This window comes from Chiloscyllium punctatum, chromosome 1 (genome assembly GCF_047496795.1).
Source record: "Chiloscyllium punctatum isolate Juve2018m chromosome 1, sChiPun1.3, whole genome shotgun sequence".
Lineage (NCBI taxonomy): Eukaryota > Metazoa > Chordata > Chondrichthyes > Orectolobiformes > Hemiscylliidae > Chiloscyllium > Chiloscyllium punctatum.
The window spans coordinates 24,969,637-24,996,801 of NC_092739.1; the positions used below are offsets into that span (position 1 = coordinate 24,969,637).

Sequence of the window (27,165 nt, forward strand, 5' to 3'; positions counted from 1 at the left end):
AGGAAAGCACTTAAACAAAGAATTAGAAGGGCTAAAAGGGATCATGAAAAAGTCATTAGAAACAGGATTAAGGAAAATCCTAAGGCTTTTTATACAATTATAAAATGCTAGAGGGTAGCCAGGGAAAGGGTTTGCCCATTCAAGGACAAAGGAGGGTGTCTATGTGTGGAGCCAGAAGAGATAGGTGAAGCCCTAAATGAATACTTTGTGTCAGTATTTGCCAAAGGGAAGGAATTGATTGAGAATGATCTCAATGCAGGGAGTGTTGAATTTCTAAGCCAAGTTGCTTTTGCAAAGGAAGAGATGTGTGTCTTAAAAAGTATTAAGGTAGATAAGTCCCTGGGTCCTGATGGGATCTATCCCAGAATATTGAGGGAGGCAAGAGAACAAATTGCTGGAGCATTGACAAACATCTTTGTAAACTGTTTGGCCACAGGTGAGGTCCCAGAGGACTGGAGAATAGTCAATGTTATCCCATTGTTTATGAAGGGTAGCAGGAATAATGCTGGAATTACAGGCCTATGAGCCTAACATCAGTGGTAGGGACAAGATCTATACGGATTTAGAAGCAAATGGACCTACCAGAGATAGACAACATGGTTTTGTGAGAGGAGGTCGTGCCTACTGTCTTAATTAATTTTTTGAGGAGGTTACGAAGATGATTGATGAGGGAAAAGTGGTTGATGTTACCTACATGACCAAGGTCCCTCATGGCAGACTGGTACAAAAGGTGAAGTTACATGGTACCGGAGTGAGCTGACAAGATGAATACAGAACTGGCTTAGTCATAGGAGACAGAGGGCACCGGTGGAAGGATACTTTTCAGAATGGAGGGTTGTAACTTGTGGTGTTCCACAGGGATCAGAGCTGAGACCTCTGCTGTTCGTGATCTACATACCTGTAAATGATTTGGAGGTCTATTTAGTAAGTTTGCGGACAATGCAAAGATTGGTGGCATTGCAAGTTGTGAGGAGGATTGTCAGAGGATACAGTTGGAGGCATGGGCAGAAAAATGGTAGATGGAGCTTAATTTGGACAAAAGTGAGTTGATACATTTTGGAAGGTCAAGTACAGGTGGAAATTATACAGTGAATGGCAGAACCATTTGTAGTATTGATATGCAGAGTGATCTGGGTATGCAGGTCCACAGATCATTGAAGGCAGAGGTAGATAAGGTAGTAAAAAGGCCTATGACATGCTTGCCTTTAGTGGAAGGGGCATTGAGTATCAGGATTGGCAAGGTATGCTGTAGTTTTATAGAAATTTAGTTAGATTGCACTTGGAATATTGCGTACAGTTCTGGTCACCAGACTCCCACAAGGATGTGGATACTTTGGAAAGGGTGCAGAAGAGGTTTACCAGGATGTTGCCTAGTATGGGGAATTTTAGCTATGAAGAAAGGTTGGAGGGACTGGATTTATTTTCTTGGACGTAGGAAGTTCAGGGGCAACCTGATTGAAGTTTGTAAGTTTGTGAATGGCATGGATAGAGTGAAACATATGAGACCTTTTCCCAGGATGGAGCGGTCAATTACTAGGCGGCAGAGGTTCAAGGTGCAGGGGGAGTGGGGGGGGGGGGGGGGGGGGTTTAAAAGAGATGGGTGAGGCACATTTTTCACACAAAGGGTGGTGATTGCCTGGAACATGCTACCAGGGGTGGTGTTAGAAGCAGATGCAATAGCAGCATTCAGGAAGCACCTGGATGGATATATGAATAGGAGGGGAATAGAGGGATATGGATCCTGTAAATGGAGAAAGTCTTAGTATTGAAGGGCAAAATGTGCCGGCACAGGCTTGGAGGGCCAATGGGGCTGTTTCTGTGCTGTATTGTTCTTTGTTTTTCTCTGTTCTTTTCTGTTTGGACGTGCTGCAGCTAGTGTGGTGGTGACACTGTTGTAAAATGTCAGCAGACTCAAATGCATGGACCCTGTAATGACAAAGAATCAACGAAATATATCCAAATCCAGATGGTTTGGTGGGAAAGTTCAAAATTGATGGTTATCTCAAAAAATAATTGCTCCTGTCCGTCCCAGTTGTAAAGTTTGCAGGGTTTAGAGGGATGTTACAGTACACTTGGTGACTTACTGCTGGGAACACCTTAACCACAATGTGCCTCTGATCAAATGCTGGATTTTCACCATTTTTATTCCTCACAAGGTGTAGGTATTGTTGGCAAGCCCAGTAATTAATTGTTTCATTTGGACTAACCCTGCTTTTTGTGACAGCACATATATACACAACTTTACACTTTGTTGGGCAAATGCTAGTTTTGTAGCTGTATTGGCACAGGTTGCCAAAGGCAGGGACATGGCTCATATTGGAGCAAGTCTTCAGTGTTATTGTCCAGATGTTGTCAGGGCCCTGCATTGTCTTAGTTCACTGCTTTCTTGTTATCACATGGAATGGATTGAATTAGCTGAAGACATGTATCTGTAATAGTGGGAACCTCAGGAGGAGATGAGATGGATCATCCACTGAGCACTATGGCCTTCTCTTTTGCACTGACCTCTTGGGGGTTTGAGAATGGGGATGTTTGTATCGTCTCCTCCTCCTTGATGTTCATCAACTGTCCACCAAAGACCTGGGTGTAGCAGAACTGCAGAGCTTGGATTTAATCCCTTATGATGTGGGATCATTTAATTCTGTGTATAAGATGCAGCTTCCACTGATTAGTATACATGTTTTGTAACCTCATAAGGTTGATACTTTATTTTGAATTATGCCTGGCAGTGCTCCTGGTGTGTCGTTCCACATTCTTCATTGAAATAGAGTTGTTGCTTGTTTTGATGGGAATGGTGGAGTGGGGGATATGCCAGACCATGAGTTTACAGACTGTGATTGAATTTGATATTGCTGATGGCCCACAGCACCTCATGGATACCATGTTTTCAGCTGTCAAATCTGAACTGAATCTATCCCATTTGGCACAGTGAGAGTGACACAAGATATGGTAGGGAGTGTTCGAAGGGTCAAATTGGGACTTGGCGCCTTCCTTCACAGACAGTCATCGTGCTTCTGTCTATGATGAACAGATTCCTAAGGACAAAATCAGGCAGTCCTTTTGTCCTCTAATCTGGCAGCTATATCCTTCAAGACTGTGAATAGTGGTACTATAGTGCCACTATCCATGATGGTCATTTAAGTCCAGCACCCGTATACATTATTGGCACTTACTATCCACAGCGCTTCTACAAATGATATTCAGCATAGAGGGGAACTGACTGATCAGCTGAGGGAGCATGGTAGGTGGTAATCAACAGGAGATTTCTTTCCTCATATTCCTCCCAATGTTATGTAACTTTGAGAACTCTAGGGTCAGCACTGAGGACTCTCAGGGCAAATCCTTGCTAACAGTGTACCACTATGGCACTGCCTCTGGTGAATGTGACCTGCTGGTGGGATAGGTCAGGACATATCCAAGGATCAAAATGGGGAAACTGAGGATGTTAGCTATCAGCTGGTGAAGACTGAACTTTATCCAAAGGCTTTATTGTGTAACAAACCTTATTTTCAGTGCATACGTTAGTGAGAATACACATCGGTGAATTAAACTTTTTTGGAGGAATTTCTTGGGTTCAGCTTTGATTATCCTGTTCATTCTGTTTCCAAATTACCTCCCCTTTGTCATTGAAAATGCTATCTACCTGTTTTCCTTGATTTCTATGTTTCTTGATGTTCCAAGCATAAACATGTCTTTCGTTTATCAACATTTCAACAGATTTTTGGAATTGTTACATCTGGAGACAGAAGACAAAAGTGAAGTCAAGTCAAACCTGTACTGCCATGCAATATAAGGTGTTTGTAGTTAACTGGTTTTGGATGTGAAAATAGGAGGTATGGTTCATAAGTTTGCAAATGATGCCTAATTTAGAAGTGTAGTGGACAGCAAAGAAGGTTACCTCAGATTACAGCAGGATCTTGATCAGATGGGCCAATGGGCTGAGGAGTGGCAGATGGAGCTTAATTTAGAAAAATGTGAGGTGCTGCATTTTGGAAAGGCAAATCAGAGCAGGACTTGTACGCTTAGCGGGAAGGTCCTGGAGAGTGTTGCTGAACAAACAGACCTTGGAGTGCAGGTTCATAGCTCCTTGAAAGTAGAGTTGCAGGTAGATAGGAGTGAAGAAGGCATTTAATATGCTTTCCTGTATTGGTCAGAGTATTGAGTACAGGAGTTGGGAGGTCATGTTGTGGCTGGACTGGACATTGGTTAGGCCACTGTTGGAATATTGTGTGCAATTCCAATCTCTGTCCAATAGGAAGGATGTTGTGAAGCTTGAAAGAGTTGAGAAAAGATTAACAAGGATGTTGCCAGGATTGAAGAGTTTGAGCTACAGGGAGATGCTGGGGCTGTTTTCCCTGGAGTGTCAGAGGCTGAGGGGTGACCTTATAGAGGTTTATAAAATCATGAGGGGCATGGATAGGATAAATAGACAAGGTATTTTCCCTGGGATGGGGGTGTTCAGAACTAGAGGCCATAGGTTTAGGGTGAGAGGGGAAAAATTTAAAAGGGCCCTATGGGACAACTTTTGCACACATAGAGTGGTGTGTGTATGGAATGAGCTGCCAGAGGAAGTGGTGGAGGCTGGTACAATTGCAACATTTGAAAGGAATTTGGATGGGTATATGAATAGGAAGGGTTTGGAGAGATATGAGCCAAGTGTTGGCAAATGGGACTAGATAAGGTTAAGATATCTGGTCAGCGTGGACAAGTTGAACCGAAGGGTCTGTTTCTGTGCTGTACATCTCTATGACCCAATGACTCTATGGTCTCTCTTAAACAATGCCTGGTGTCTCAAAAGGATCTGCTTCACAGATTTAGTGTGCCTTTAATTAACTACTACAGCATGTGTAGCAAAAGATGCGCAATGAAGATTTTCAGATTCGATAATATGTTATACCACACAATCACTATGCTACTTTATTTCAGTGGCTAAATCTGCTGATGACACCAAGATGGCTAAGAGATGTTAAAAGGAGGTGGAGAGTCTGCAAAGGCGTATAGATATGTTAAGTGAATGGGTAAAGATTTGGCATGTGTATATAACGTGGAAAAGCGAGCACATGCCCAGGTTGGCAGGAAGAAGAGAAATGCAGTTTATTATTTACATGAAAAGAGACTGCAGAACCCAGAGCTACAGAGAGATGTGTGTGTATTGGCACATAAATTCCAAAGTTAGCATGCAGTCTCTTGCTGGAACTGTATGCTGATTTTGTGATACACTGCAAGGACACTGAAATAGGAAAGTTGGTGCTGTAGCGGTACAGGGCCTTAGTGAGACCACACTTGGGGAACTGTACAATTTTGGCCTTTATTGGAAAAACATATAATTGCTTTGGAAGCAGTTCAGAAAATGTTCACTCAAACTCAGTCCTAGAATGAAAGGCACATCCAATGAAGAAAAGTCAGATAATGTGGGCCTTTACTCAGTGGAATTTAAAAGAATGGGAGATGATCTTATCCTAGATTACATTTACAAATAGGATCCTGAAGGTACTTGATAGAGTGGATAATGGAAGGATGTTTTCTCTTATCAGGGAGACCAGAACTATGGGACACAATTTAACAATAACAAGTTTCCCTTTTCAGATGGTAATGAGGAGAATTTTCTTTTCTCTTAGTAAGGGTCGTTGGTGAAATTATCAGCTCCAGGAAAGCAGTTTCTGAATTAATTCGAGGCTGAATTGGATACATGTTTGATAGATGTGGGAGTTAAGGGTTGTAAACAGCAGACAAGAAAGTGGAGTTGAAATCGCAACCAGATCAGCCATGATCTTATTGAGAGGTGGAGCAAGATCAAATGGCCGACTCCTGTTCTTATGTTCCTCAGGTAGTTTGATTTAATATTGAAAAAAAGATTGGCTATTGGTTTTTTTTGTAGATTTGGAGTAAGGTTTTTAAGGAAGCTAACAGTGTTTTTCTTGTGCACAAATACATTAGCCCCGAATATAAAATAGTCTAAAAGCAATTTTGCAAATAGTCTGGACAATTGTAGCAAGACTTTCTTAATTTTATACTCCACTCCCATGCAATAAAAGCCAACAGTCCATATGCTGTAACAAAAACAGTAATAGCTGGAGAAACTCAGCAGATCTGGCAGCACCTGTGGAGAGAAAGCAGAGTTAACTTTCAGGTCCAGTGATATACCACCCTTTCCTATTTGATTTATTTTGATTTATTATTGTCACATGTGCTGAAATACAGTGAAAAGTATTGTTTTGCGTGCTATCCAGGCAAATCATACCATACATAAGTACATCATGCAGAAAAGTGTTACAGCTACAGAGAAGGTGCAGAGAAAGATCAAATCTGACATATGACAGGTCGGGATACAATGGGGAAAATGCTGTCCTTGAATCTGTTGGTATGTGTTTTCAAGCTTTTCTGTCTCCTGCCAGATGGAAGAGAGTATAATCGGGATGGGAGGGGTTTTTGAATATGTCGGCTACTTTCCTGAAGCAGCAGGAAGTGTAGACAGATGGAAGGCTGGTTTTCGTGATGGACTGGGCTGTGTTCACAACTCTCTGTAATTTCTTGCACTCTTGGGTACAGCAGTTGCCATTCTGAGCTGTGATGCATCCAGAGAGGATGTTTTCTAAGGTGCTTCTACAGAAATTGGTAAGAGTCATGCTGAACATGACACATTTCCTTAGCCTTCTGTGGAAATAGAAATGTTGCTGTTCTTTCTTGACTCTCACATGACATGCATGGACCAGGATAGATCGCTGGTGATATTCACTCCCACGAATTTGAAGCTTTTGACCACTTCCACCTCAGCACCATTGACACAGACTGGGTGTGTCCTCCATTCTACTTCCTGAAGTCGATGACCAGCTCCTTCATTCTTTTGACATTGAAGGAGATACTGTTGTCTTCACACTCTGCCACTTAAGCTCTCCATCTCTTTCCTGTTCTCTGTCTCATTGTTGTTTGTGATCTGACCCACTACAGTGGTGTCATCAGCAAATTTGTAAATGGAGTTAGAGCTGAATTTGGCCCAGGCAGTTGTGAGTGTACAGGGGGTACAGTAAGGTGCTGAGCACACAGCCTTGTGGGGCCCCAGTATTGAGGATTATTGTGGAGGAGGAATTGTCACCTATTGTTACTGATTGCAGTCTGTGGGTCAGGAAGTCAAGGGTCCAGTTGCAGAGGATGGAGCAGAGTCCTAGGTCTCGGAGTTTGGAGCTGAGTTTGGTTGGAATTATGGTATTGAAGGCAGAGCTTAAATCAGTAAATTACATAGGTGTGTTAGTTATCCAGATATTCCAGGATTGGGTGTAGGGTCAGGGAGATGGTGTTTACCATGGACCTATTGCAACAGTAGATGGATTGTATTGGACCAAGGTAATCTGGAAGGCTAAAGTTGATGTGTGCCATTACTAATCTCTCAAAGCACTTCATAATGCTGAATGTCAGAGCCACCGGCACCAGAACCACCTGATTAAGGCACATTGCCTCACTTTTCTTTGGCACCAGGATGGTGACGATAGTGACAATGGTCCTAGCTGCTTCCTGTTCTAAAGAAGGGTCACTGAACCTTAACTCTGTTTTCTGTCTAAGGATGCTGCTAACTTTCTCCAGCAATTTGTGTTTTTGTTTGATCTTAGGCATCAGTTTTTTTTTATTTTAGTCCATTTGCTGTAAGTGCATGCTAATTTGATGTGATTTTTATGCAGAAGAATAGTGGGGTCCCTCTGAACACTAAGTGTGGGGTTTACAGCCGTGGCAGTGAAAACTGGGGGAGAGAGAGTTTTAATGAACAAGGAGCAGCAGAGGTCGCTTCACTTCGTTTCTAAGTCAGATTCACAATTTGGCTCCAAAATTATCAGCCCGTTTCGGAGTGTGCGGGTGGGACTGCTTCCTGCCCTGCGATCTCTCTCTGACATTCAGCGCAGAAACAGAGAGAGAGAGAGAGAGGGAGTGGGAGGAAATGAAAGGAGTGGGTGTGGTGGGAAGGAGGAGTAAGGGAGAGGAAAACACACCGAGCGGCGGATATTAACAAAAAACATTCGCGCGGTGGAAAGTATCCCGCAGGAAGGACAGAGACATGTCTCTGTGTCGGAGAGTCTGCAATGTGTGGATCCCAGTCAGAAGGCAGGCTGGACTGGGCAGGAGGAGGGAGACCACGGTGAGTACATTCACACACACACACAGACAGACAGACACAGAGAGAGACAGAGACAAACACACAGGCAGAGACAGAGACAGAGACAGAGAGACAGACAGACACACACACAGACACAGAGAGAGACAGAGACAAACACACAGGCAGAGAGAGAGAGAGAGAGAGAGACACACACACACACACAGACAGACACAGAGAGATACAGAGACAAACACGCAGGCAGAGACAGAGAGAGACAGAGACACAAACACACAGGCAGAGAGAGAGAGAGAGAGAGAGAGACACACACACACACACACACAGAGACAGAGACAAACACACAGGCAGAGAGAGAGAGAGAGAGACACACACACACAGACACACAGACAGACACAAACACACAGAGACAGACACACAGACAGACACAAACACACAGAGACAGAGACAGACACAGACACAGAGAGAGAGAGACACAAACACGCAGGCAGAGACAGAGAGAGAGAGAGAGACACACACACACAGAGGCAGAGACACATACAGACAGATACAGAGAGAAAGACACACACAGACAGCGACACACACATACAGACCCATACACACATACAGCTGGCGATGAACACAGACAGATTCTCTCACACTCACACACACACACACACACACACAACCCGGAGAGCAGCTTGAAGAGGATGGACTTTGAGTGCAAAGTGTCTTAGACCCACATCCCAGAGAGCGACAGCCTGTCCTGGAGAGATACTGAGAGTTTATACACAGACAGATACATACACCCTAACACGCCCTTTCTCTCTCTCTCTGTCTCTTTCTCTCTCTCTCTCTCTCACACACACACTTTCTCACAGTAACACCCTTACACACGCTCACTAACACCCATTCACACACACCCTTACATGCTCACACTAACACCCTTACACACACACGCTCACACTAACACACCCTGACACATTCACTCTCACTAACGCTTACACACACACTCTTACACACACTCTCGCAGTAACACCCTTACACACACACAAACACACTCACTAACAATCTTATACACACACCCTTACATGCTCACACTAACACTCTTACACACAGTACTACACCCTTACACACACTCTCACTAACACATGCTTGCGCGCGCACACTCACTAACACACCCTTACACGCTCACACTAACACTAACACCCTTACACACACACTAACACAATCTCTCTCCTCTCTCACTCGCGCTCTCTCTCACTAACACATGGAAGGAATTCCAAATACACTCAACACTCTGAGAGAAGAAATCAGCATCCCTTTATTCTGAAACTATGCCCTCTGGTCCTAGACTCTCCCATGAGGGGTAATATCCTCTCAGTGTTTACCCTGTCAATCACCTCTCATTCTTCTAAACTGCACTGAGTAGAGTTCCAATCTGTTTGGCCTTTGCTCATAAGACAATTCTTCCACACTAGGGTTCATCTTACTGAACCTTCTCTGAATTGCCTCAAATTAACTGGTATCTTTCCTTAAATAAGAGGCTGAAAACTGTTCACAGTACTCCAGATGTGGTCTCACCAGTATCTTGTACACCCACATTAACACTAGCACACTGTGATACACTGAGACACACTGTGATATTTGTCATTAACATTCACTGCTGTACTGATTACTTGGGATATGAAGTCCCAATGGTGAGTACAGAGATAGTGGCCCGGGATTTAAGCTAAAGTTCGTAGAGATTTCCTATCTCTCCCTCAATCCTGGAGCTATCCAACTCCCCTCTGGTAGGGAGAGAGTTAACAAGCTGCTAGTCTTTTAACTGATGCTCCTGATGAGGCCTTGCTGGGTTTGTGTCTGAACTGAATGAAAACAAAATATCTATTCAGACACAAAGTGAGTGTGAAAAGTAATCCGGATAGTTAATTTTTACATGTTCAACCTTGCTAGCAACAGCTATATTCGGGCGTTTACTTGATTTGTTTACATTTAGAAAAAGAAACCTATTTCCTTTTGAAAGTCAGATGATTTGCACAAGCTTCCGTGCTGTCAGCAGTTTCAGAAATAAAATGCCACGAGTTTTTGAGGGAGTCCATTTTTTTTTCCCCACAAGTAAACTGTCCTTGTCAGGGCAGGGACTTAATACTGAAACCAGATCTAGTAACAGTCACAACTTTGTCTGATGTATTGAATATGTGACTGTGGTGACTGTATGAGAGAGACTGGTCCCATTGCTAGACCTCTAATCTTAGACTTCTGAAGCTTAGCAATGTACAATACAGTAGATTAAAATCAGTGCAGTGAACTGTAAAACTGCAAGTGTTTCTTTTTGTAAAATTCTACTTGAGAAGATAAGAATCGTAAAACGGCTATCATGATTTACCCATTCGGTTTGATTATTTTTAATTTTTAATTTTTTAATTCAAATATATGCTTTAATCATAAATATCTTTTTATTTGTATATACATACATAGTCACAAATGCAGTTTGATTCTGTACTGTAGCATATCAAGGAAACAAACAAATATTGGCATTTGACTCTAAAACAGATCAAAGGCATCTCTTGTGCAAGATTCAGTTTATATGTAATTAACATGCCAAGAGGGTCTGAGAACTAAACAGACCCCATTTAACTTCAGCAGAAAGACCTCAGGCAGTGGTCTTTCCCCACATTGCCTCTTTAATCTTGCAACACTTAAATCAGGTTTAGAAACTTTAACAAACACAAACTTGTCAAGACGTGTATTGGGTGTTACTTTTAGGTTTAAAAGACTGCTTATTCCCCATTTAGATAAAGAATATTTCAAGTTGCCTTATATAACAAAAGGAGCTAAACAAACTTTTACTTTCTCTGAAATTACAATTTGACACGACTTTGCTGCGAAATGAACTAGTTGTATTTGTTGGCTGAATCTCTAAAATAAGCATCTCAACATCGGTATCAACCAGGAGACAATGTGGTATTTGCTGATAAAAATGTATTTTTTGTGTAAAGTTTTGAGATCCTGCTCTCCCATGTGCTAATTCTTAATCCAGTTGAAATAAAGTGGTGAAAATGGTGCACCTTCAGCATCCAATGCTCTCCCAAGTGCTATAATTTACTTCAAGTAGGAGAAATTCACAGACAACAGCACATTCTAATGAGCTAGGGATAGCTTATTCTAATCTTTTGACTGCATGATAAGAACTCTTCCTCTTTTTATGACAATTGTGTTCTCACATCCAGGCTGCATTTTCACAAATGCAATTATGAAAGGACAAATAGAGGGGTGATAGATTTAGGACAGATATTAGGGGTGGTTTCTTCACTTAGAATAGTAGGGGTGTGGAATGGTCTGCCTTCCTGATGAAGGGCTTTTGCCCGAAACGTTGATTTCGCTGCTCGTTGGATGCTGCCTGAACTGCTGTGCTCTTCCAGCACCACTAATCCAGTATTTGGTTTTCAGCATCTGCAGTCATTGTTTTTACCTTGCAATAGTAATATGCTTGCCAATGTTAAGGGCATTTAAATGTGCAAAGTACATACATATGGATAATAATGGAACGGTGTAGGTTAGATGGGCATCAGATTATTTTCACAGGTTGGCGCAATATCGAGGGCTGAAGGGTCTATGCTCTAAATGAGCATCAGCCAATTTCTTACCAATCTTTTGGCTGCCTCTACAGATACGTGGTGTGCCACCAAGCTGCTGAAAATTCCACTTTTAACTGAAAGGATAAACCCTCTTTTGCTTCTTCCATCATTCCCTTTTGACTTTCCCCATGACTAGTACCATTCTCTCTCCCTCCCCAGTGATCTTTAGAAATGATCCACCTGAATACTTGGAGTTACCCATTCAGAGTCTCTTAAGGCTCATCTGCAATTCCGTTAGGTCATTGCTGACCTATATATTCGTTCCTTTTATTAACTCCATTTACTCTCCTTGATTTTGTAAACCTTGATACCTACTTAGCAATCTATCCATTTAGACTTTGACATTTTCAATTGAACTGGCTTTGGTAGTTTTCTTTTAGAGAAGACTGTTCCAGATTTCCACAACGTTTTGTTTGAAGATGTAGCTTCTGACATCATTCTAATGAATTTAGTTCTAAAGCTACAGTTACAGCTCTGTGTTCTGCCCTGTCCCACCAGATGGAATCACTTTTCTCTCGAGACGAGCCTGAGCAGTGTGGTTGGCTGCACACTAGGACAAGATTGTGCGCTCCAAATACTGGTGTGATTAGTTGTGGCTATTTATGTATAAATACTACAGCAACCCTTATGTGAGGGGTAGGCATGTGGTTAAACACAATCTGAGATGCATATTCCTGCCTTGGCCTTGAAATCAGCAGTTCCCAAACTGTCTTGGTATTCAGATTCATTGAGGGTCATGGAGTTGTTGAATTTCAGCAGTAGATGCAAACTAAACTAGCCTCCAGATTGAAAAAAAGACCTTGATCATTTTAAGCATTCATTAAACAGTGTGATTGCTATTTTTTTTACTGCCTGACAACCTTTCTGGCATTGCAAGTGAACAGTTATCACCTCATCAGGTGGTATTAGTTAGAGACTCTGAAAGTAACAAACTTAAACTATTTTTTAAAACTTTTGTCTTTTTTTCCTTTCTGAATCAAGTCAGTATTTTCCTTCTCTCTTTCCATACCTGGTTTGGCATTGAATTGATCCATTTAAGTTACACTTCTCAGTTTTAATGATCTTAACCTGGGTTCAATTCCCGCCTCGGGCGACTGTCCGTGTGGAGTTTGCCCCGTGTCTGTGTGGGTTTTCTCCGGGTGCTCTGGTTTCCTCCCACAGTCCAAAGATGTGCAGGTCAGGCGAATTGGCCTTGCTAAATTGCCTGTAGTGTTAGGTGGATTAGTCCGGAGTAAATGTAGGGGAATGGATCTGGGTGGCTCTTCGGAGGGTCAGTGTGGACATGTTGGGCTGAAGGGCCTGTTTCCACACTGTAGGGAATCTAATCTAATCGCTCAATAATTTAGTTATGGAGTTGCTTATGGAGTCAGGCACTGGATTCCTTAGTTCCCTCACTGCAGTGGGGAAGAAACCAGAACTTGCTTGTTCAGATATTGTTCTCATTAGTTAACAGATTTAATACTTCAGAGCAGAGCAAATCAGGAAATTGTTGCCTCTGGCAGCTGCTGGGCAATTGAATACTTTCCTGATTCAGATTTTTCAGCAGCTGCGTATCTAACAGTGAGTGCCAGTAGATGGGTTTACTCCTACATGTTTTGATAAGAGTATTTAGATTTGAAAAGCCAAGGCTAATGTATTATGGCAAGTTTAGTTCATATTTGCTGTACGAAGCACCCAAAATCTTGCCATTCATGGTGTATTAGACAGGAGAAGTCCTTTTTGGCTTTGTGAAGCTTAATGGCAGAGCAGCACGACTTGAAGATTTTTCGGATATTTAACCATGTGCCTGTTCCTTGTATGAAGCTGCTGTACCGTTTATGTACAAATAATGCTGAGCACTGTGCTGTTACTATAGAAACATAGGAATGAGACAGGCAATAGGCCATTTGGCCCTTCAAGCCTGCTCTACCACTCAATACGATCATGGCTCATCCTCTCTCTCAATGCCATATTGCTGCTTTCTCCCTCTACGTCTTGATGCCTTTCAACATCTTAGAAAGTTATCAATCTTTTCCTTGAATGTAATCAGTGACTTGGCCTCCAGCCTTCTGTGGTAGTGAGTTCCATTAGTTGACTAACCTCTGAGTGAAGGAATTTTTTCTCATGTCAGTTCTAAATGACTACTCCTTATCCTCAGACTGTGATCCCTGGTTCCTAGACTCCGCAACTCAGTGGAAGCACCCTCCCTACATCTAGTCTGACTCGTGACGATGACAGCAGTTATTATGTAATGAAGTCAGCAAGTGGTTAAGAAGGCAGCTGGGATTATGGCCTTTATTGCCAAAGGGTTGAAGTTTAAAAACAGGAAAGAGAGGTGATCTTATTGAGGCATACCAGATTCTGAGGCAGACTGACAGAACGGATGTTGAGAATTAAAGCACAATATTGCAGATGCTAGAAGTTTGAAGCAAACAAAATGCTGGAGAAAGTCAGCAGCGTTTGTGGAGAGAGAAACAGAGTTAACGTTTCAAGTCCAGTATGACTCTTTTTATTAAGTTCTTGCGATCAATACCTGTTCCCCTGATTCTGAGCCCTCCAGTGCCTTTCTGTAAATGTCTCAGTAGGGATTACGTTGACGGTAATTCAGCAGGCCAGGTCTTGATATTGGTTTTAATTAAGAGGTGGAGTATCATAATTAGCTTTTGAACCTTTTCAAGCAGTTATCTCTGGAGTTGCTTCGAAGCCCTCGTGAGTTATGGCGGGATTGAATTAATACGTTAATTGCTGGAATTTCTGCCTATAATGCTAGTACATTGTGGATGTGCATTAGCATTCAGCAAATTCAGGCCATGGTGCATTGATTTTGTGGTTCCTGAAAGCCATGTCATTTTGGATTCAGTATTCTTTCCTCACCTTCTCCAATTACCCTAACTCTCTTCCATCCAACTGCTACTGACAGAATAGTTCAGCTGTCGCTACCACTTAGTCACAAGCCCCTAAGGAAGCATGTTTGCCATCCTGGGGAAAGATCAGTTTTTCTTCTGCTCTGCACCCCTGTATCTATTTAAATAAGACTGTTCAAAATAAACCTGCATTTTATAGCCTTATAATTGTAATTCAATTATGAGAAATCTGATTAGAATTTGCATCTATTAAGCAACGATAATGAACTTGACTCCACTTCCAAACAGTATAATTTGCTTTGTTTCTGATTCATTTGCCTTGATGTGTTAAGTATTCTCTGAGATATTGTTTCGTGTTGAGCTCAATCTCCCATACCATCAATCTTTGTTTGCAGGGGTTGGGGAAGAGAGGGGAAAATGTAAGTACTTAAAACATTTTTTTTTATATACTAGAAACATGCATCCAGATCAAAATGGATAGCTTCTGTTTATTGCATTGCAAACTGTTACTGGTTGCTATTCTTTTATAACTGCATTGAGTAGTAAATGTAATTGCTGTAGATTTAAATTTATTGTCACTTGTGAAACTATGTAAATAAGTGAGGTAAAATCAATGACTGCAGATGCTGGAAACCAGCTTCTGGATTAGTGGTGCTGGAAGAGCACAGCAGTTCAGGCAGCATCCAAGTAGCTTCGAAATCGACGTTTCGGGCAAAAGCCCTTCATCAGGAATAAAGCCAGTGAGCCTGAAGCGTGGAGAGATAAGCTAGAGGAGGGTGGGGGTGGGGAGAAAGTAGCATAGAGTACAATAGGTGAATGGGGGAGGTGATGAAGGTGATCGGTCAGGGAGGAGAGGGTGGAGTGGATAGGTGGAAAAGGAGATAGGCAGATAGGACAAATCCGGACAAGTCATGGGGACAGTGCTGAGCTGAAAGTTTAGAACTAGGGTGAGCTGGGGGAAGGGGAAATGAGGAAACTGTTGAAGTCCACATTAATGCCCTGGGGTTGAAGTGTTCTGAGGGGGAAGATGAGGCGTTCTTCCTCCAGGCGTCTGGTGGTGAGGGAGCGGCGGTGAAGGAGGCCCAGGACCTCCACGTCCTCGGCAGAGTGGGAGGGGGAGTTGAAATGTTGGGCCATGGGGCGGTGTGGTTGATTGGTGCGGGTGTCCCAGAGATGTTCCCTAAAGCGCTCTGCTAGGCGGCGTCCAGTCTCCCCAATGTAGAGGAGACCACATCGGGAGCAACGGATACAATAAATTATATTAGTGGATGTGCAAGTAAAACTTTGGATGTGGAAGGCTCCTTTAGGGCCTTGCAAAGAGGTGAGGGAGGAGGTGTGGGTGCAGGTTTTACAGTTCCTGCGGTGGCAGGGGAAAGTGCCAGGATTGGAGGGTGGGTTGTAGGGGGGCGCGGACCTGACCAGGTAGTCACGGAGGGAACGGTCTTTGCGGAAGGCGGAAAGGGGTGGGGAGGGAAATATATCCCTGGTGGTGGGGTCTGTTTGGAAGTGGCAGAAATGTCAGTGGATGATTTGGTTTATGCGAAGGTTGGTCGGGTGGAAGATGAGCACCAGGGGCGTTCTGTCCTTGTTACGGTTGGAGGGGTAGGGTCTGAGGGCGGAGGTGCGACATGTGGACGAGATGCGTTGGAGGGCATCTTTAACCACGTGGGAAGGGAAATTGCGGTCTCTAAAAAAGGAGGCCATCTGGTGTGTTCTGTGGTGGAACTGGACCTCCTGCGAGCAGATCTGGCGGAGACGGAGGAATTGGGAATACAGGATGGCATTTTTGCAAGAGGTAGGGTGAGAAGAGGTGTAATCCAGGTAGCTGTGGGAGTCGGTGGGTTTGTAAAAAATTTCAGTGTCAAGTCAGTGCGCCAGACTACCACTGCGCCCCCTTTATCCGCTGGCTTGATGGTGAGGTTGGGATTAGAGGGCTCCGCGTTGTGAGGGTGAGAGGTTGGAGTGGGGGAGGGGGTTGGACAGGTTGAGGCGGTTAATGTCCCGGCGGCAGTTGGAAATGAAGAGGTCGAGGGCAGGTAATAGGCCAGTGCGGGGTGTCCAGGTGGATGCAGTGTGTTGGAGGTGGGCAAAGGGGTCCTCGGAAGGTGGGCGGGAGTCCTGATTGTGAAAGTAAGCTCGGAGGCGGAGACGACGGAAGAATTGTTCGACATCACGGCGTGTATTAAATTCATTGATGCGTGGATGGAGGGGGATGAAGGTGAGTCCTTTGCTGAGGACTGATCATTCGTCCTCAGTGAGGGGGAGGTCTGGAGGGATGGTGAAAACTCGGCAGGGCTGGGAGCTGGGATCTGGTCTGGGTGTAGAGCTGGGAGTGGGGGCGGAACCTGTAACTGGAGTGGGTGAGATGGTGGGGGGAAATGGGGGTGGAGTCATGAGCAGGGGTAGTGTTCCCCTCGGGGTTCTGGGGAGTGGGGATAGTGACAGTGGGGTCTATGGGGGGCATGTCAGCAGAATGCAGGTGAGTGGCGCTGGTGGGGGCGGAAGTGGTGGTGACCACGGCAGTAGGGGTGGCGGAAGTCACTGAGCATGTGGCATCAGTGATGATGTGAAGGGCATCAGTGATGTCAGGTGTGATGCATGAGGAATTGTGAGGGGTGGAAGTGGTTGTGGGAGCGGCCATGATGGGGGCTGAAGTGACATAATCAATCAGTGTGGGGGTGGTAGCTGCATCAGTCGCATGGCTAATGGTGGAATAGGTTCCGAGGCCAGGGGAATCTTCTGGAATGTTTGAGGAGCGCTGGTTATGGAGGTGAGTGGATAAAAGTTTGTTGTACTTAAAGTTTTTGATGTTTGAGATGGAATTGAAATACTGTTTGTTGAGAGTATGAATTCTCCTGAGGATGGATTACAGAGTGGGTCCTTTGCAATTATATGTAAATAAGTGACAATGCACCCATGTGAAGTAGTGGGTTCAATTTCAGGATTTCAGACATCATTGCCATCCTCAAATGAACTGATCTGAATCGTCTTTTGATTAGATTAGATTCCCTACAGTGTGGAAACAGGCCCTTGGGCCCAACCAGTCCACATCGACCCTCTAAAGAGTAACCCACCCAGACCCATTTCCCTCTGACTAATGCACCTAACACTATGGGCAATTTAGCATGGCCAATTCATGTCGGAGGAAACTGGAGCACCTGGAGGAAACCCACGCAGACACAGGGAGAATGTGCACACTCCACACAGACAGTTGCCTGAGACTGGAATTGAACCTGGGACCCTGGAGCTGTGGGGCAGCTCTGCTAACCACTGAGCCACTGTGCCGCCCAAAGTTTAGATTAGATTAGATTACTTACAGTGTGGAAACAGGCCCTTCGGCCCAACAAGTCCACACCGCCCCGCCGAAGCGCAACCCACCCATACCCCTAACCTAACACTATGGGCAATTTAGCATGGCCAATTCACCTGACCTGCACATCTTTGGATTGCACTCCACACAGTTAGTCACCTGAGGCGGGAATTGAACCCGGGTCTCTGGCGCTGTGAGGCAGCAGTGCTAACCACTGTGCCACCGTGCTGCCCACCGTACTTCCAGCTTTGACCAGAATGAATATAGTTTAATCACTAAACTTAATCAGGATAAATTGATGACTGAGATTATAGTGGAACTTTCCTATTGGCAGTTAATTTAGATTAGATTAGATTTTAGATTACATTACAGTGTGGAAACAGGCCCTTCGGTCCAACAAGTCCACACCGACCCGCTGAAGCGTAACCCACCCATACCCCTACATTTACCCCTTACCTAACACTACGGGCAATTTAGCATGGCCAATTCACCTGACCTGCACATCTTTGGACTGTGGGAGGAAACCGGAGCACCCGGAGGAAACCCACGCAGACACGGGGAGAACGTGCAAACTCCACACATGAGTTGTTGATCAATTTCTAGTACTGAAACCAATAGCTTTAAAACTGAATGAGCTAATATCATGTTAGCAAAAGAAAATCTGTTTTGGATAGAATCATTGGTTACCAATATATTTTAATCCATATATTCCCAGTTTAAAATAATGTTCAGCAAATATTTTGAGTAAACTCCTTTCTTGATTCATGTGTGATGTAAATAAAGTTACTGTCTCTTGACTATCGTGAAAAATAGTCTGTGAAAAGGATATGCAGGCAAAAGGTAATGGAGTTCTTTTGAGCAACCATTAAAAATAAAAACTGCAGTGCCAAACACTCAGATCCTAATGCTTTAAATATCTTTTTAATATCTTTGAAGAAAGGATTTAAAAAGGTTACAAGGGACATTTTTATATCCCAGTGTGGTTTATGTATGGAATTAACTGCCAGAGAAAGTGGTGGATGCAGGTACAGTAACAACGTTTTAAAAGATATTTGGATAGGTTCATGAATAAAAAAGGTTTGGAGGGATGCAGGTCAAGGGCAGGCAGGTGGGACTAGTTTAGTTTGGGAGCATGGTTGGTGTGGACTAGTTGGACAGAAGGGTCTGTTTCCATGCTGTATGACTGTGGAGTTGTTGATCAATTTTGATCAGGGCAGCATCTATTTTGATATGTGTTAATGTCACAATTTACTTAAATGTTTTCTGAGTACAAGGACCATAAATGCGGCCCTGTGGAAAGCTGGTATTTTGAAAACACATTGTCTGGATCCCTATTGAACACTTCAGTGTTGAAGAGGATTCAAGACCAATAATATTTTTATACTCCACTAGCTTGAAGCAAGGATCCAGCCCAGTTGGATAAAGAGTATCAGACTGCCATGACTGCTAAGATTAGCAGCTGCGAGGTTCATTTTTAGTGAATCCTGCTCGCTGTATATTAACATGTTCTGACATTTTGATATTTGACTTGCAGTCGAATACATGTGGAACTGCTTTGGGAGCATTAAAGCGTATGGAAGCACCTTGAGCATTGAGTCATAGAGAAGTACAGCATGGAAGCAGACCCTTTGGTCCAACTTGTTCATGCTAACCCAGGTATCCTAAATTAATCTAGTCCCATTTACCAGCACTTGGACCAGGTCCCTTCCTGTTCATATACCCATCCATATGCCTTTTAAATGCTGTAATTGTTCCAGCCTCCACCACTTCCTCTGGCAGCTCATACCATACACCGCACCATCCTCTGGAAAAAGCTGTCCCTTCGGTCCCTTTTATATCTTAATACAACCCTAACCTATGCCCTCTAGTTCTGGACTCCTCCAACTCCAGGAAAATACCTTGTCTATTTACCCTATCCACGCTCCTCATGATTTTATAAACTTCCATAAGGTCACTCCTCAGCCTCCGACACTCCAGGGAAAACAGCCCCAGCCTATTTAATCTCTCCCTATAGCTCCCTGGCAACATCCTTGTAAATCTTTTCTCGACCCTTTCAAGTTTCACAATATCCTTCTGATTGAAAGGAGACCAGAATTGCACACAATGTTCCAAAAGTGGCCGAACTAATGTCCTCTCCAGCCGTAGCATGACCTTCCAACTCCTATACTCAATGCTCTGACCAATAAAGGAAAGCATACCAAACGCTGCCTTCACTATCCTATATACTGTGACTACTTTCAAGGAGCTATGAACCTGCATTCCAAGGTCTCTTCGTTCAGTAACACTCCCCAGGACCTTACCATTAAGTATATAAGTCCTGCTCTGATTTGCCTTTCCAAAATGCAGCACCTCACATTTATCTAAATTAAACTCCGTCTGCCACTCCTCAGCCCATTGGCCCATCTGATCAAGATCCCGTTGTACTCTAAGGTAACCTTGTTCACTGTCCATCTCCAATTTTGGTGTCATCTGCAAACTTACTAACTGTATCTCCTATGTTCACATCTAAATTAATACAAATGACGAAAAGTAGTGGACCCAGTACCAATCCTTTTCAGACCTCTAGTCTGTATTCTACCTTTGAGCTAGTTCTGTATCCAAATAGTTAGTTCCTCCTGTATTCCATGAGATCTAACCTTGCTAACCAGTTTATCATAAGGAATCTTGTCGAATGCCTTACTGAAGTCCATATAGATCACGTCTACCACTCTGCCGTCGTCGATCCTCTTTGTTACTGCTTCAAAAATCTCAATCAAGTTTGTGAGACATGATTTTCCATGCACAAAGCCATGTTGACTATCCTTAATCAGTCCTTGCCTTTCCAAATACATGTACATCCTGTTCCTCAGGATTTCCTCCAACAACTTACCCACAACCGATATCAGGCTGACCAATCTATAGTTCCCTGGCTTTTGCTTACCACCTTTTTTAAACAGTGGCACCACGTTAACCAACCTCCAGTCATCCACTACCTCACCTGTGAGTATCCATGATACAACTATCTCAGTAAGGGGCCCAGCAAACATTTCCCGAGCTTCCCACAGAGTTAGTAAGTTTGCAGATGACACAAAATTGGAGGTGTATTGGACAGCGAAGAGGGTTACCTCAGATTACAACAGGATCTTGACCAAATGGGCCAATGGGCTGAGAAGTGGCAGCTGGAGTTTAATTCAGATAAATGCGAGGTGCTGCATTTTGGGAAAGCAAATCTTAGCAGGACTTATACACTTAATGGTAAGGTCCTAGGGAGTGTTGCTGAACAAAGAGACCTTGAAGTGCAAGTTCATAGCTCCTTGAAAGTGGAGTCGCAGGTAGTTAGGATAGTTTAGAAGGCATTTGATATGCTTTCTTTTATTGGTCAGAGTATTGAGTACAGGAGTTGGGAGGTCATGTTGCGGCTGTACAGGACATTGGTTAGGCCACTGTTGGAATATTGCGTGCAATTCTGTTCTCCTTCCTATGTTGTGAAAGATGTTGTGAAACTTGAAAGGATTCAGAAAAGGATGTTGCCAGGATTGGAGGATCTGAGCTACAGTGAGAGGCTGAATAGGCTAGGGTTGTATTCCCTGGAGCGTCAGAGGCTGAGGGATGACCTTTATAGAGGTTTACAAAATTATGAGAGGCATGGATAGGGTAAATAGGTAAAGTCTTTTCCCTGGGGTGGGGGAGTCGAGAACTAGAGGGCATAGGTTTAAGGTGAGAGAAGAAAAATATAAGAGACCTACGGGGCAACGTTTTCACACAGAGGGTGGTACGTGTATGGAATGAGCTGCCAGCGAAAGTGGTGGAGGCTGCAACATTTAAGAGGCGTTTGGATGGGTATATGAATAGGAAAGGTTTGGAGGGATATGGGCTGGGTGCTGGCAGGTGGGACTAGATTGGGTTGGGATATCTGGGCGGGTTGGACCCAAGGGTCTGTTTTCGTGCTGTACATCTCTATGACTCTATGACTCTATCTGACCAGGTCCTGGGGATTTATCCACTTTTACGTGTTTCAAGACATCCAGCACTTCCTCCTCTGTAATATAGACATTTTTCAAGATGTTGCCATCTATTTCCCTACATTCTACATCTTCCATTTCCTTTGCTGCAGTAAATGCTGATGCAAAATACTAGTTTAGTATCTCCCCCATTTTCTGTAGCTCCACACAAAGGCCACCTTGCTGATCTTTGAGGGGCTATATTTTCTCCCTAGTTACCCTTTGTCCTTAATGTATTGATAAGATCCCTTTAGATTCTCCTTAACCCTATTTGTCAAAGGTATCTCATGTCCCCTTTTACCCCTCCTGATTTCCCTCTTAAGTATACTCCTGTTGCCTTTATACTCTTCTAAGGATTCACTCGATCTATTCTGTCTATACCTGACGTATGCTTCCTTCTTTTTCCTAACCAAAACCTCAATTTCTTTAGTTATCCAGCATTCCCTATACCTACCAGCCTTTCCTTTCACCCTAACAGGAATACTCTGTCTCTAGACTCTCGTTATCTCATTGCTGAAGGCTTCCCATTTTCCAGCCATCCCTTTATCTGTGAACATCTGCCCCCAATAGGCTTTTGAAAGTTCATGCCCAATACCATCAAAATTAGCCTTCCTCCAATTTAGGACTTCACCTTTTAGATCTGGTCTATCCTTTTCCATCACTATTTTAAATCTAATAGAATTATGGTCACTGGCCCCAAAGTGCTCCCCCACTGACACCTCAGTCACCTGCCCTGCCCTATATCCCAAGAGTAGTTCAAGTTTTGCACCTTCTCTAGTAGCTATGTCCACTTACTGAATCAGAAATGTTTCTTGTCTCTTAATAAATTCCTCTCCATCTAAACCCTTAACACTATGGCAGTCCCATTATATGTTGGGAAAGTTAAAATCCCCTATCTTAACCACCCTATTATTCTTACAGATAACTGAAATCTCTTTACAAATTTGTTTCTCAATTTCCCGCTGACTATTAGGGGTCTACAATACAATCCCAATAAGGCGATCATCCCTTTCTTATTTCTCCGTTCCATCCAAATAACTTCCCTGGATGTATTCCCAGAAATGTTCTCCCTTATTTCAGCTGTAATGCTCTCCCCTAACAAAAACACCACTCCCCCCTCCTCTTCTGGTCCCCTTTCTATCCTTCCTATAGCATTTGTATCCTGGAACATTAAGCTGCCAGTCCTGTCCATTGCATTTCTGTAATTGATAAGATATCCCAGTCCCCATGTTACTTACCATACCCTGAGTTCATCTGCCTTCCCTGTTAGGCCTTTTACATTGAACTAAGTTTGGTTAGTTTATCAGTCCTACCTTGTTCTCTGCTTTATTCCTTCCTGCCCTGACTGTTTGACTCACTCCTTTTCCCAACTGTACCAGTATGTTTGGTCCAATTTTAATTCTGCAGCTGAGTTAGGCCTAGCATCTCAGAAAACCCAGTTTTATTGTGAACAAAATGTGGAATCCAGCTTGGATCATGGCTTGCCAAGGTTTTTAATCATAGCTGAAATATGCCAAGTGAATCATTTAAAAACATGCTGCAACGAGTTAATGACTTTGAACAAGGAGATGCATGACCTCAGTAATTCATGATTTGGAAAGAAAGGTGATTTCGGGAAAATGTCTCCCGGTGTAATCCAGCACAAACCTCATTCTTTGTAGCTATCATACTGTAGTGTATCTGAGAAGGCGTCCCTCCTGAAATCACTGTATTCAGCTTTCTCACTGTGTATGCCCCTTCAATAATTGGTACCAATTTTCGGGCCTTGAGAGACCTGAGCACTGCACAGGCCTACAGGCAAGACTCTATTGTTCCCAATGCAGGCGTTTCGCCCCAGGGTTTATTGTCCATGCACAAGGTTTTGCTTGTCTTAAGTTTTAAATAAATTCTTTTGCCTTTGTGGTTCATTTTGTGATGCTTGGTTTATCTTCCACTTTTCAACACTACGTATAGTAAAAGCAAATTACTGCGGATGCTGGAATCTGAAACCAAAAGAGAAAATGCTGGAAAATCTCAGCAGGTCTGGCAGCATCTGTAAGGAGAGAAAAGAGCTGATGTTTCAAGTCTAACTGACCCTTTGTCAAAGCTTCGGCAAAAGGGTCAGTTAGACTCGAAATGTCGGCTCTTTTCTCTCCTTACAGATGCTGCCAGACCTGCTGAGATTTTCCAGCATTTTCTCTTTTGGTTTCAACACTACGTGTCTGCTTTGCTTACAAACTGGCTCCAAGGATCCATTCTTTGTCAGTTATTAGACTGAATATTACATTTGGCTGTGTTACTAGATTAAACTTGGACTGTATTTCTGAGGCAACATTTGAAATCCAAGGTGGTTAAGCATCCAGAGGTAACTCTGCAACACCTGATGGATTAAGATTAGTTTGAATCAATGAAGTGTGGCAGATAAATTGCTGCTTTGTAAGTCATCTTTATTGTAGATTCACTGCAACATCAGCATAATATTCATGCCATCTCACAAAATTGATGCTAATTCGTGGTCACTGAATCACAGAATCCTTACAATGTGGAAGCAGGCCATTCGGCCCAGTGAATCCATACCAACCCTCAGTGCATCCCACCCAGACCGACCCCACCCCCACCCAATTTCTATAACTCCTGCATTTCCCATGGCTAAACCACCAAGCTGCACATCCCTGAACACTGTGAGTAATTTACCAATCTACCTACAGCTTTGGACAGTGGGAGGAAACCGGAGGAAACCCACATAGACACAGGGGGATTGTGCAAACTCCGCACAGTTGCCAGGCAGTGGAACTAAATCCACGTCCGTGATACTGTGGGGCAGCAATGTTAACCAATGAGCCACCATACTGTCCTCTCCTATCACAAGATAAAGAAGATTGACAGTGACCGTGGCCTGATGAAGGGCTTATGCCCGAAACGTTGATTTTCCTGTTCCTCGGATGCTGTCTGACCTGCTGTGCTTTTCCAGCACCACACTCTTGACAGTGTCCCTGGCCCCTCCTCAGAAGAAGCTTAATCTTCTCCCAGTTATGGCATTCAGTCAGGTCACCAAATTCAGTCAGGGTTTACACGTTCGTTAATCTTCCTGAGAGTCCATCTTGTACCTTCACTCATTTTGTGAAGAAGATTTCACTGATGTCAGTTCCAAATGTACTTTTTTTGTTGATTTGAATCCCTATGTACTGTTTTAAGGTTCTTACGGTTTAGTGGAATAGTTCTCTATCTTTTCCGTGCAATTTCTATTTTTACATGACCATCGCTCAGTTGGGTCTTTAAAAGACTATAAAGCCCAATTCTTGAACTTCATACTTATGCTAGAGACAAGTTGTGGTTCCTCTCTGAATTACCTTGGGCAGCTGACTGGTCCCTTAGTGTGGTGATAAGCAGAGTTGGACACTTCTCCATGTGTGTTCTGACCAGTGTGACATACAGCATGGACATTGAATTGTTGCCACACAGTGGACACAATGGAATTGGGTGGAATGAATTACTGCAGATGCTAGCGTTTAGTTCAAAGGGAGTGGAATATTAAAGTGGGGAGGTTTTTGCTAAAACTATACAAACCACTAATCAAACCACAGCTGGAATACTGTGAACAGTTCTAGGCCCCTTATGAAAGGAAAGGTAGGTTAATATTGAAGGCAGTCCAGAGAAGGTGCATTAGATTGATGCTAGGTGTAAAAGATTGTCTGAAGTAGAGATTTGAGTAGCTTTGGCCTATGCTCATCAGAATAGAGAAGAATGAGAGTTGACCTGATTGAAACATACAAGATTCTTAGGGGACTCATACCAAATGGCATGACTTTAAACTGATATAATCCATTTGGCATTATGAAAGCCGAAATTGCCTTTGCTCTCTCTGACAGAGGTACTTGCCAGTAACCTCTGAGCAAGTCCAACTTAGAAATGGAAGTTGCTTGTCCCACCTTTTCGACACAGTCCTCCAACCATGGAATTGGATATGCACCAGTCTTTGTAACAGCATTGACTTTGCGATAGTCCACACATAACCATTGGGTACCATCTGGCGTTAACACCATTACCATGGGTGAGCTCCAGTCACTCTAACTCACTTCAATTATGCCATCTTGGAGCATGCCCTCTATCTTCTTCTGAACCTGTGCCAACTTTAGAGGGTTATGCCTGTAAGGATGTTGCTTAATTGGAACAACATCTCCTATATCTACGTCATGCACAATGAGGTTAGTACTTCCCAGTTTATTTCCACATATCTCCCCATGTGATAGTAATAACTCTTCCAGGTCATTTCGATCTTCTTGTGAAAGTTAACTCAATAATTTATCACCATTTTTGACAACTTCCTCATTGTCCAATTAAATTTGAGGAATGTCCAATTCAGAATCCTCTGAACTTGGTTCTTCCTTCTGTGCTGTAATCATTAACACCTTCTGCTCTTGCTTTCCTTCCCGATCAAAATACCTTTTGAACATGACACACTGAGATTTCTTCCTGTCTGGAGTTCTTATCAAGTAAGGTAAAAACAATGACTGCAGATGCTGGAAACCAGATTCTGGATTAGTGGTGCTGGAAAAGCACAGCAGTTCAGGCAGCATCCGAGGAGCAGTGAAATCGACGTTTCGGGCAAAAGCCCTTCATCAGGAATACAGGCAGAGAGCCTGAAGGGTGGAGAGAGAAATGAAAGGAGGGTGGGGGTGGGGAGAAAGTAGTATAAAGGACAATAGGTGAGGGAGGGGATGAAGGTGATAGGTCAGGGAGGAGGGTGGAGTGGATAGGTGGAAAAGAAGATAGGCAGGTAGGACAAATCATGGGGAAGTGCTGAGCTGGAAGTTTGGAACTAGGGTGAGGTGGGGGAAGGGGAAAAGAGGAAAATGTTGAAGTCCACATTGATGCCCTGTGGTTGAAGTGTTCCGAAGTGGAAAATGAGGCGTTCTTCTTCCACCCGCACCAATCAACCACATTGCCCTGTGGCCCAATATTTCAACTCCCCCTCCCACTCTGCCGAGGGCATGGAGGTCCTGGGCCTCCTTCACCACCACTCCCTTACCACCTGACATCTGGAGGAAGAATGCCTCAACTTCCGCCTCGGAACACTTCAACCCCAGGGCATCAATGTGGACTTCACCAGTTGCCTCATTTCCCCTTCTTCCACCCCCCCCCCCCCCCCCGCCCTCAATCCTCACCCCAGTTCCAACCTTCCAGCTCAGCACTGTCCCCATGACCTGTCCTACCTGTCTATCTTCTTTTCCATCTATCCACTCCACCCTCCTCCCTGACCTATCACCTTCATCCCCTCCCCACTCACCTATTCTACTCTCTGCTACTTACTCCCCACCCCCCACCCTCCTTTCAT

The 27,165-nt window shown here is 43.7% G+C and overlaps 1 protein-coding gene across 1 annotated transcript in view; it reads left to right on the plus strand.

The window, feature by feature from the left end:
• Positions 1-7,871: 7,871 nt before the first annotated feature.
• Positions 7,872-27,165, plus strand: part of LOC140482713 (calcium uniporter protein, mitochondrial-like) — a 157,418-nt gene continuing 138,124 nt past the window's right edge. Inside the window, exon 1 of the mRNA XM_072580295.1 lies at positions 7,872-8,125. Within this exon, the coding sequence (XP_072436396.1) occupies positions 8,045-8,125 (81 nt within the window). The 5' untranslated portion in view covers positions 7,872-8,044. The remainder of the gene's footprint in view (positions 8,126-27,165) is intronic.